The 12,475-nt window shown below is 39.5% G+C and overlaps 1 protein-coding gene across 11 annotated transcripts in view; it reads right to left on the bottom strand.

The window, feature by feature from the left end:
- arhgap12b (Rho GTPase activating protein 12b) overlaps positions 1 to 12,475 on the bottom strand; it is a 47,138-nt gene that overhangs the window by 18,615 nt on the left and 16,048 nt on the right. Inside the window, exon 1 of one of the 11 annotated variants that reach the window (XM_047817079.1) lies at positions 7,214 to 7,261. The exons of 9 other annotated variants lie outside the window; for them this stretch is intronic. In XM_047817079.1, the coding sequence (XP_047673035.1) occupies positions 7,214 to 7,246 (33 nt within the window). In that variant the 5' untranslated portion in view covers positions 7,247 to 7,261. Of the gene's footprint in view, positions 1 to 649; positions 883 to 7,213; positions 7,262 to 12,475 lie in introns of those variants that run through there. One more of the 11 variants, XM_047817078.1, reaches the window with a different exon arrangement.

Below are 12,475 nucleotides of genomic sequence, written 5' to 3'. Positions count from 1 at the left end.
AGTATTAGTTCCATGGAGGCACTTTCAGAAGTGGTGTAATAAATATTCTAGGAGGTTTCTGTAACATAAAAGTTGGTTGGATATTCGGTTGGTTTCAGTATGACTAGAAAGTGTTTAAGCACTAAACAGCAAAAAAGTATGAACATTAAGTACACTGTCAAACAGGCAGTTTTTATTTTTAGAAGCACTTTATGGATCACTTTACAACATAGACAGGTGAGAAATTAAAGGAAACCCTGGGGGGCTCTTATGTTGAGAGAGGCATTTAACAGGCATGGTCTGTGTCCACTGGTTCCTATAAAAGATCTCTGTAAGTCAACACTGATCACCATTATCCTGTGATGAAACCTTTCTATCCTGATTGTTCTCTTCCAGGAAGACAACGTCCCCTTCCAAGGGACACGAGGTGATATCGTAGAGCTTGACGAGAATGAAAATAAAAGAAGTGTCGTGTAAGACGCAACACTACAGTACACCACTTAAAAAATAAACGTCTACATCCCTCGGGTATAAAAGTCCAGAGACAAGCAGACCTGTGTGCACATCGAAGTAGCTTGACATGGCCAAATGCATCAAGGTTATTTTGCCCTTTGGTCAGCCGTATTTAAAATACCCCATTTATAAACAATATAAGAAACATTTGTCCTACCATTTGTCTAGTACTGAAGACACACACATCATCATCATCATCTTCCTCCTCCTGGAGTAAGTTATTAAAGTTGAGCATAGTGAGATGATGAATGAATGCTGCACTCTGGCTGCCCTCTGCTCTGTTATTCTACTCTTCTCTCTGGCCGCTTGCCTTTTTTCCCCAGCCACATTTAATCCGACTGCAACACTGCACTACTGCGAGCTTCTCTGTGTATGTTACACCCTATGCTAACACACACACCAACACACACACACACTAACACACACTATCACACACACACACACACTATCATACACAATCTCACACACACACAAAACTGGGACTGAACAGGAAGTGAAAGTGCTGTATGTCTGTATGGTTTGCAGAATATAACAGCATGTTATACAACAGTCATTGGGATTGTATATAATGCTCAGATTTTAATACTACTAATACATAAGCATGTACACACTTGGATGCAATCAAACATACTATGTAATTAATATTATTCCAATGTAATTAATATTAGTATAGTCCATATAGCAATTATTATTTAAAAAAGAAAAAGCATTCATAGCATTCATTCCGGGTGAGGAAGCCTGCACTTCCTTTAAAACGTATGAATAACGTTTTTTCTAGGCCAGCGGTGTCCAATCTTATCCGGAAAGAGCCGATGTTGGTGCAGGTTTTCATTCGAACTAAGCAGAAGCCACAGCAGAGTTTACTAAAAGCCAAGAACAAGTGATTTAAACAGGTGGAATCAGGTGTGGCTTCTGCTTGGTTGGTTGGAGTGAAAACCTGCACCCACACCGGCCCTTTGTGGATAAGACTGGACACCGCTGGGCTAGACAATGTAATGTGCAACCAGTAAAAACCCTGTATATGACTATGTAAAAACTCACACATGTGCACATAGATTTTTATATAAAGCTTCAACAAGAAGCAAAACAAGAAGCCTCTAAACAAGAAGAGTTGTGTTTGTGTGTGTGTGTGTATATATACTGTACGTACACACACTGAAGTGTGATTCATTTATTTTGGGATTTAAATGTGAACACTGTGGCGACTCTGAGGTTTTGGATTAGCTGGTGCTAATGAGGTCCTCTGTGGCCGTCAAACACTCACACTTCTCACATGCCAAGTTCACTTCAACAATTTCAACAGTCATCCTAGTGCTCATCCATCAGCTTCGGGTTTAAAAAAAAACAAAATGCATAAAATCTGTCATTTGCTGAAGTTCTCAACCACCGAACTACAACAATACAGCCACAATGAGAGAACTAGACTCCTCCCAGGGTGCCATAACAGATAAATTAGTGAAGCAAAACTCCTGAGAAGTACAGCACCTTCTAGGCAGCACACACACACACACACACACACACACACACACACACACACACACACACACAGTCCAGTGTAACATTATAAAATCATATTCATGGGTCTCCAGCTCTGCTTGTTTTTTCTGTATTAAACACTATTTTATAAACTAGAAGCAATCAGCAACACATTACAGCAAATTCAGAGTGCAATAAGACTAAAAAACCACTAGGGGTCTACATGTGCATTAGAACATAACATTGCAAAACAAGAATATTCCGTGTGTGTGTGTGTGTGTGTGTGTGTGTGTCTCACTCTAACCTCCAGACATGTTTGCATCCGCGCGTGTACCCACTAAATCTTAGGTGCTACAGTACTGTGCATTACGACACCTATAGGATCACGTGCAGAAAACCAACTTGTAAGGCACATGGCGTTGAACAAATGTGATTTAATAGCAGTCAGTACAGCTTACAGAGCTCTATTTCACACTTCAGTGAGTTTTTCCACACTCTCACACCGGCTGATTGACATGCAATTAACCCCGGGCCTTAGCTATGTAACAGAAACCACAGATGAACCCAAACATTCTGAAATCTATACTGAATTTTTGCTCTGAATGGTGTGAAGCATGAAAATATCAGTGAAAACATGATGGGTCCACTGATATTATATAGACCAGAGATCCCATATATGGAGTTGCATGATTGCAGCATTTATTTGTTGAGAATTATCCTAAAACTATTATTCATCGCGTTAGGAAAGTCATATTTATTTCTTGCAGATAATAAAGCTTTTTATTCACTCTATCACTCGGCACACACACAAAAAACCAAGCCAGTTGAAATGAAATGGAATATTCAGTGTCTTATATTACATTAAAATTTGACAGCATTACACTTGCTTTCTATCAACTAGAATCATCCTAATAAGCGACTAGAGCGTCTCTTTTTGTAGTTTATCATGATCTCCATTACTGCTATTAGTAGAAGGTAAAAACATCACACGTCTGTGTGCATGTTCGACTTTGTTCCAGTTAGCTTGAACTCTTATCCCAAATGCAATGAGGTTTTTCCCAGTGTGGCTTTAAATTTCTCTCTTACTGGTCCTGCTTTTCACTCCATTAATTATTCATCAATGAAAGAGTAAACTCCTGGTGCAAATACTGTTTTCTTTCATTTAACCTCCCTCACCATATGCCCATGTCCCACGTTCTTCTCCAAACTGTGCTGGTAAGACGGTGTTTTTATTAAATTAGGTCAGTGTGTGTATGCAATTTACTGACGTCAATCAATGCCACGCCACTGACATGCTTAGTTCTGCGGAGACAGTGTTACCTTGTGTAATGAAGCAGAAGCCCTCCTGTGTGTATGCAATTTTCTGATATTAGTATTTGGCTTGATGATACAACTGCACCAAAACTGCACAGATCATTAGAACCAGAGTTGGAAGAAGTCAGAGTGGAATTCTTAACAAGACTTTATTTTATATATGAACTGTGTTTGTTGTACATTTTGCTTATGTATACTGATTAGAGTTTGAGGGCAGCTGGGAACCGCTTTTAGCAGCAGCTGGGACCAACATCCTAATCCTGACCTATCTGACCTCCACCATGACCTGTCAGCTTGCCTTGTCCCATCCTCAGGCAAAACTTAGCCGACTCTTCATGAGCTATTACTGACAGCACAGCGTACAACTAACTCGACGATCACGAGTAAAAACACAGAGCAGGAGCTAGAAAGGCCACACAATCAGACCAGCTATAAAACCCAAAGCTTTTCCATCATATCATCATATCAAACATAAAGACAGTTATGTACGGTTTTCCTGAGACGGTCTAAACTGCAACCATCCTTTCCTTTTGTAACTACAAACAATCCAAGTTCATTGTGGCTCCAGAACATGTACAAGTACAAGAGTCCATATGCTGTACATGTCCAAAGCAACTTGTCAGGCCTTCTTGTGTTCCTTCGACCAGATGGGCGATCGTACAAAGGGCTCTGGATGACCTAATCCCACAGGCTAATGAATAAATCCCTCATTAATTCCGGCTGTGCCGTTGGGTGTAGCTAGTTAGTAGGTCAGTGCATGTCTCCGTTTGGCTACAGTGGTTGTGGTGTCAGAAGTGGCACGGTTGCTGACGTAGGATTTATGCAGTGCGTGGCAGAGTCATGCTGCTAAAACATGTTGCTATAGGAAGTTCAGAAATGGCACGCAAACACACACAGCTGGGGAAGAAGCGGTGGATTTACACAATAAAACCACACAAGAAATCAAAGTTTATATATATAAACGACTTCGAATATAATATCACATACAATATGAATCATCAATTTGCTACCAAACTGCCAGAAAAACAACTGCTGGATTAAAGTTTAACAAACTTTACATGAAAAGATCCACAAAAATAACTAAAAATATCCTGAATAACAAAATTTATAATATATTTTTTATTGATCATTGGTATAAAATGTTCAGATGTGTAAACAATTCTTTTAAAATCTGTATTAAATAAGGAAAAGAAATCGATTTTTTTTTTTTTTTTTTAAAATCAGTATAGAATTTATCATGAAATCAGCTGTGTCCAATTGGTTTGTTGCTTTTATTAATGGAAAAAAGGTACAAAAAAAATATCCATAACATTTGATAATTCATCACAAAGTGTGCCTCGTATCGTTATATTGCCCGTCCTTAATCGTACTACCATCCGTCTAACGATATTTATAGAGCAAAGATCAATCCAGTATTTCTATTGTTTGTCAACCTGTGGAGTTTAAATAAACTTTTGTTTTGTCATGTATGTTGATATAATTTTAAAACTTTTGAAAAGATATTTAACATTTATTTCAAGTCTAATGATCAGATCAACACACAGATCTTCCTCAGTTCTTGCATGAAGGCATGTGCACACTGTATTATTACAATAGTCTATACAGCTGTAAATGCCACAGCGAGCACATTACTGCACATCGATTTTTCCTATAGAAATAAGCCACATGTTATAAGTCTTGCTCATATGTGTGTGCCCACGCAGCAGTCAAATCGCTCACGGACTACAATTTTCACTTGTTCTTGCTCACCCACTCAAACAAAAAGCAAGCAAGTATAAAAAACCCTTTGTCTTTGGAGGCTGATAACAACCAAGAAATGTTAGAAAATTTGGTCTATGGTCGAGACGAGACAAAAAACTGCCAGTTTAATGGAAAGGTTTGGTGCTCGTCTCCCTAAAAGGAGACAACAGTTCTTTGGTACAGACTAAACAACAGCTATTCAAGCAGGCCCGTCCCCTGGACCTCACAATAACAGACAATAGCAGGAGACAGAGGGAGAGACGGAGGGAGGGGCATCCAGAGACAAGTGGGGTTATGAGAAAGGATTGCAGATCACATGGTGTGCTAGCATGCATTGTCAATGCAGGGACTTTCATCAAATACTTCTTTGAAGATCAATAAGGACGGAGAAAATCGTCACGGAAAAGTGGTTCGAATAGAGAAAGTGGGTTAAACTGATATTTCACTTTGCATGTGCATTTCAGACAAAAAACATTTATTTTTTGCGGGTCAAGTACAATAATATTCAAATAAGCAACAATAATAAATGAATTATTTCTTGCTGACGGGACATCAATTCTAACAGCCCACAGGTTTCCTTTGTGTTGGGAGGAGTTTAGGCTTCTTACACTTTCGGTTCTCATTCAATCAATAATTCGATAAACAGCCATCAGCAATTATTTAGAGAGATGATCAGAAAACCAGGTAACTTATTATTTAAGTAGTATAAGTATTAAGTCCCGGCTTTCTATTATGGAAAGTACTGTCGAACTCATAATAAAGTGTCATGTATGTTTCTAAGATTAAATAACTTGTAAATTAAATTAATGTTTAAATTTAATATTCCTGAAATGTGGAATCCTTATCAATCCATTACAGTATTTAATGTGTGAATTAATGTTGAGCTGCTGGCAAATGTGCATCTTCGCATCGACACGAGACGGAATTTAAGTTTGAATGAAGAGAAGATTATAGAGAGGAGACTCGGATACTGTGAGGAGATCAGTGTTACATCAGGCATCGTGCACTAACTAGAGATGGTGTTTCGTTTGGGATGGGATTAGTTCTTCCCTTAATCAAATACATGAGGGGTGTTTGAGTAGGAAACAATGCTCATGCTTGCCTGAACGCACAAACAGTGATAGTCTCACAGCTAGAGAACAGAGCTCCTTTCAGCAGCTTAGAAACACAGAGACTGGACAATTTCATGCATCTGATTTGAAGACTTGAGTCATGATCTCATTAGCAAACGTGACACCGGTAACCACACTGATGCAACATAGACTCTTCTCCGCACCAGAGGACTTACTGTGCGTCTATTTTTTCACAGCACATGATGTTACCCCTTTCACACACTTTCAACACCTAAGCAAATAGGGTTCAAATCAAAAGGGAAAATCCACTGTGAAAGACATGTTTTGATTAACATCTGATCTTCGGTGATGTCTAAATGGACCACTCTATGAAAGAATTTCAAATAGTACGTTGCTTAACAAGTTTCTACATTACCAACAGTGCCATGACTATCTGAAGCTACTGGAGTCAGTGGAAATTAGGGCTCAGGTCCTCTTTACATTAAGAGAGCAATAAAGCAGCACCTTTAGTACTTCCCGCTCTCACACCTCCTCGTCTGTACACTCAAGAAGATTAGGTTCAATTTCTTACCAACACTGGTGTCAATGCCTGCGTGTTCGTCGTCCAATAAATCACTAACTAGTCGACCTGGCGAAGTAAAAAAAAAAACAACAACTACTGCAAAAGTGTCTCGTAGCTGCAGTGCACTGTGAAACCGAGTCCAACTTCTGCTGTGTCCGCTACCTCTACGCTGGATGTCTCATTAGCAGGACAACGAATGTCCCTGGAAAATGGTGAGTGAGAAAACAAGAGAATCATATCATTATGTTTTTAGACTTAACAGCTTTAAACACCTCTGTAAGTGCACTAGCAGTGTACTGCAGGTACGGCACACAGTTACTATTTTCCTGACAGAAAAAACAAATAAACAAAAAAAAAAATGCATCAATCAGCAAATTGTCAACAGAATCACAAATATGACAACAAACGTATTCTTTTTCACAAAGATGCCACAAAAAAGCATTTTATAACCCAAGTTTCTAAAATTCTGCTACACATAGTGGGTAACGAGAACATAACTGATAAACTGCTGTAGCTCTTGGACTTTTTCATTCAGTACCATATCTTTATATCTTACCAGGTATTGAGGACTTCGGAGGTAAGAAAACATGTCCTCTGTCTGGGTTAGTTGGGAAAACGTTAGTCCTCGTCAGCAAGTAGCTTTTCCCCCCAAGTTGGTGGAGGAGAGAAAAAGAGCTGCTTTCCAACCCAAAGCCACCAGAAGCCAGCGGATGTAGTTATGAGCTTCGAGAGAGCATCTTAACAGCTATATTTAGTGCCATCAAAGTTCACTTTAAATAGACTCCCTCATTAGAACGCTGTCCTTCACCGTTTAAGAAAAGGGCAAGCCAGAGAAAGAGAGTTAGACAAAGAGAGGAGTAGAGGGAGTCATGGAAGGGACTGGTATCTCAGCACTGGAGGTCTGTCAGCACCACACTGAGGTCAAAGGTCACGCTACCAAGGGTCACACGAATTGCAGTTCACACGCTCCTGAGCAGGAGGGTGGCGTTTGATCACCTGCAGAGTGAATGAGTGTGAGGGAGAATACTCATGAGGATTGAGCATATGAAGGAAATGAAAGAGTTAAATAATGGGTTCTGGTTTGCCTGTTGTGTTGTGGGAAGTGAAGCATCCCCCAGGGCCAAGCAGATGACTGAATACGACGAGCCGATTATGGAGATGATGGGAATGACAGAGTGTAATTTGCATAACTCTAAAAGCCGGCAGTGGACTAACAAATTGAAAACAAAAAAAAAATGTTTGCCATTTTCTTGTTTTTAATCCAATTCAAAAATTCATGCTCTAATAACCCAAGCAACACAGCAGCTGCTGATGTATAGAACATATAAAGTACACACACTCCTTAGAAACAAAATAGTTTCTTAACATCAATAATAATTTATACAACTCAACCTAAAAATAAATAAATTCAGTTTGAAAAGCAGCATGTGAATTTAGGTTTAGGATAAAAATATCACATGGCACCAAAGATCTAAGGGCCTTTTTACACCTGGTCACTTCATGTGTTTTCTCAGATCTGATAGCTATCTGATTTGGTAAATCTGTTCCATTTACATTAGGTCACATAAATGCGTCTCGGCGAATAAAAGACATTCAGTTTTTGGTCAGGAAATAAGAAATAAGAGGCACCTTTCCCACCCCCTGGGTTTCCCCATCCTATTACACCTACATCAAAACACAGGGCATCTAACAGCATTTTGGATAACCGATCAATGAGCAGGAGGAAATTAATACATTCACCTGCATTTAGCATTAATATCTTAAATACGTATACTGAAAGTAACTTTTCTACTATTCTGAATGGTCCGTCATTAACAGAGCCGAGAATGAAGGTGTCGGACCCAGACACAGAGACTAATCTCAGAGACATCTTCCTTGATATCAGCAGCGATTTTCATCTTGATTTAGCCAAATTACTTCACACCGGACCTTAACAAAAGCTACTATTACTATCTTGTTGAGGGTAGCCATGGTTAGCTAGTTCCAGGTTATTATGATATCTACGTGAGGCAATCCGGAGACACTAACTACAGTAGATATAAAAACCACATGTATACAAAAGCATTCACCCAATTACATGAGCAAAATTCAGGTTAATTGCAACCTCAATAGTGTGTATAATTACTGCCTTAATCAAGCAGATTTAAATTTCCAATCATCAGCACAGGATGAGATGGTGTGTGGTGTGTGTGCAGTGTGTGTGTGTGTGTGTGTGTGTGTGTGTGTGTGTGTGTGTGTGTGTGTGTGTGTGTGTGCGGTGTGTGTGCGGTGTGTGTGCGTGTGGTGTGTGTGCGTGTGTGTGTGTATCCATGTGCAAGAGGAACCTCTCTGTACCTCTTTGGTCTTGTTCCTTTCTACGGTCTCCGAAACCTGATAAGGCTCAGAATGCACCACTTCCCATTCTGGCTCACTACACCGTTCTATTCAGCATTAAAAACATATTTCATGTTTGAAATACAAGCAGAAGAGTCTTTCAGAATCCACTCACCATTAAGTCTAGTGTTTGAGAGAACACCTGGAAGCAGAGTACCTTCTTCACTCATCTTGAGAAATGAATATGTTACATTTGAGACTAAAAATGTTCAATCAGGTAAATAACAAGTGCAGGTAAGAATCAACCGGGAAGAGGCGTCTCTCTGAATAAATGTGAAAATAATATTAGCTTCTTTTCTTTTCTCCCATGACTGGAGGATTTGATGTGGGGTATTTGATAGACTGTTGAGCACACAGACCTTTCCACACAGCAAAAAAACAAAACAAAACAAAAATAGCCAGAAGCTTAGAAGTTTAAAAAAAGACATACAGCACATTCAGTCACAGACAGGAAGTGATGTCACGTACGCAGAACAAGGAACAAAACCAGACAGGAAACAGCACAAGGCAGACTGTGGTTTCTGGGCCAGAGGTGAAAGTCTGGTGAAAATCTAACCACAGAAGATATGTACAGAAAAACAAAGCTGGGATTCACAATTTGTGGTTGAACATCTAGCTATTATAATTATTAGACTAGACTAAGGCAATCACACATACAATATATGCTAATGCTCCCTAGTATTTAGGTACGAGATCTAAACAATAAACAGAGAGAGAGAGAGACAGAGAGAGAGAGAGAGAGAGAGAGAGAGAGAGGACAGACGCTGGTGTGAAGGCATATTAACAGTTCTGAACATACTTTTCTACAAGAAAACATTGTGTATAACAGCTTGAGAGTTTACTGAGCATCAGCATTTAAATCCTTCCCCAAACACCAACCAACTGCCCAACATCACACTGCATTTACTATCAGCAACAATTACACAGCAGACTTGATTCACAATGCAGCCTGAGCTACAGTCTTGTAGAGAATTCCTCCTCAACTTAACATAAATTGTGTTTTTTTTTTTCTTTTTTCATCAGTCATAACTCAAATCAGTAGACCGAGATGAAGCACACAGAAGGCCAAAAACACAGCACAGCATTGCCAGAGTATACGGCCATTTAGACCTACATCTAATCTTGGCCTGTCTGAACTGTAAATGGAAATGAGGTATATGTGAATAGGCTTCACGTGGTGCTATAAAACAAGATTCGTACAAGAAGGGAATCTATTACCCCAAGTTCTATAGAGTTTTTCCCCCCCCAGTGTTTTTGGCATTGAAGTCACGTCCAATTGGGATTGAGATACAAGTAAATCTAAATATATACATAAAATAACATTATTCTAACATTATTCAACAGTTTGTTAATCTAAGCCTCTTGTCTGTGAAAATGTCTTCAATTATTTTTCAGCTCAAGTATGAAACATATCACAACACGGCACTGCAAAACTACCCCACACAGACACACACAATCATAAACACACACACACGCACACATTAAAACCTCATTCTTGGCAGGTGTTCAGTGAGAAGTCTTTCATAGAACAAACTGCCCAAATAGTTTGAAAGGGACTACACTCTCACATCTCCCTTTCTATCATTCATTAGCTCGCTAACTCATGGGACAGGGCGACAAGGCGGCCTGCTCCAAAAAACAAACCAATCATTGTGGAGACATTAAAGGGCAAGAAAAGCACAGAACAGCTCTATGAGTGTTTGGACTGGCACAGAAGCTATTGGACCTCCTATGCGCCTAAATAAAGGGGCATTTTAGGGGTACCCAGTGCATGCTGGCACAAACATCACACTCTTTGTTAGACTAAAGCAGAGCTATAGCACCACACCATGGAGGACACACATAGGGAAGAAGAGGAAAGTTGGATCTAAAAGGAAATTGTTCTGGGCTGAGTGAGGCTGACTCAGACACACTCGCCCGAGAAAGTGGTTACAGCAGGAAGTGTGTAGAACTGTATGAAACATCAAGCAGGCCACAGAGCAGCACGCAATATGCTAAACCAGGTGGATGTATACACGTCTTCTTGGTCCGCCCTGTCACCTGCTTCCACAAAGCACTCCAGAAAGTAGTATGTCCATTTTCATGTCCTAAACAACGGAACCACAGTTAACGCCAACACACTAATCAGATGCTTACACAAGCTGCCCATGACCTACTGATCCAGACAAAATAAAAACAAAGGCTGCTAACACACACAGAAACAGCTGTCCAGATACATCTGCGCATAATATTCAAAATCAGGTTACTAGATATTTAGATTGTTCATTAATCATTTTATTTTGAATAAATTATTGCACATTTCCAGGCAAAATGTGCACACACGTAAAACACAGCATTTTTGCCCTGTGAACACATCAGAAAGCTGGATTACTTACAATTAGGTTCAAAGCAGTCTGATCTGAGATGGATCAAACCATGATCAGCTTGGAAAATATAAGGACAGGTTGTCTGTGATCCAATGATGAGCAGTAGCACTGCTAGAATTAGCAAAAAAAACAAACTTTGTTCCAGTAATGAGGTATGATTTCTTTCTTAATAAAGCTTCTAATTAAAGCATTAAAAAGTATTATTATTATTTTTTTAATTCAACAGGTTTTTAATTTGGGGCATACTTTCGCATGGCAATATCAGTGTCCCTTATAGAGTCTGGTTGCCACTATTTGTTTAAAAAAACAAAGAAACAGAGTTTCAGCTAAAACCACAGGACTGTTTGACAGTCTGCAAATATCTTGAACCTTCTACTGTCCTGAGAGCTCATGACTGCTCCAGACTTGTTTTGTTTCAGCACTTTCACAACTGTACTTCCGATGGTGCATGTACATGAACTGGCAACTAATCTGGAAGTGAGAAGGTCCACTCAGACCGAAAGAAAACAAAAATGTGATTGGCACTCAAGCTGGGATTCTCGGGAGCAGATGGCCTACAGGCTCAAATTAAATGGAAAGGGGAAGATTGCTTCTGAAGATTACTAAGAAGAAGAATTAGTGATTTTTTGCTAAAAACGGTAGAACGTTTAGAAGCATACAGATGCTGTTTACTTTTTTTTGCCAAGCAGAAAAGCAGAAGTGCAGATCAATTTAAATTCCTCTTTAGCTTGAAAATCAGTGCTGTATCACATTTAAGCACAATAAAATGTCAGTATATACAAAGTAACGGCCTGAATAAAACATTCAGCTTTATATAAGTCGAGGCAAGTTCATAGGTTCTGCTATAGGGTCGCATCATCTGCATTTTACTGAAGAGGGTCTTACACATGCAGAGACAAAGTCATATTGCTCACAGGAGTCAGTGGGAGTTAAGGGGAAATACGGAGAGAGCACCGCTTCCTGTATCCTCCATCATTCCCTGAACCATGTGGTGTCAACACTGAGCACTGCAGGAACACAAAAAAAATCCCCTTTATTTCTGTCTGTTCAGACAGTTTCTGTTAGCGAGCCTTTCAGTA

This window comes from Tachysurus fulvidraco, chromosome 8, assembly GCF_022655615.1.
Source record: "Tachysurus fulvidraco isolate hzauxx_2018 chromosome 8, HZAU_PFXX_2.0, whole genome shotgun sequence".
Taxonomy (NCBI): Eukaryota; Metazoa; Chordata; class Actinopteri; order Siluriformes; family Bagridae; genus Tachysurus; species Tachysurus fulvidraco.
This window is presented reverse-complemented; position numbering and strand designations above follow the sequence as displayed.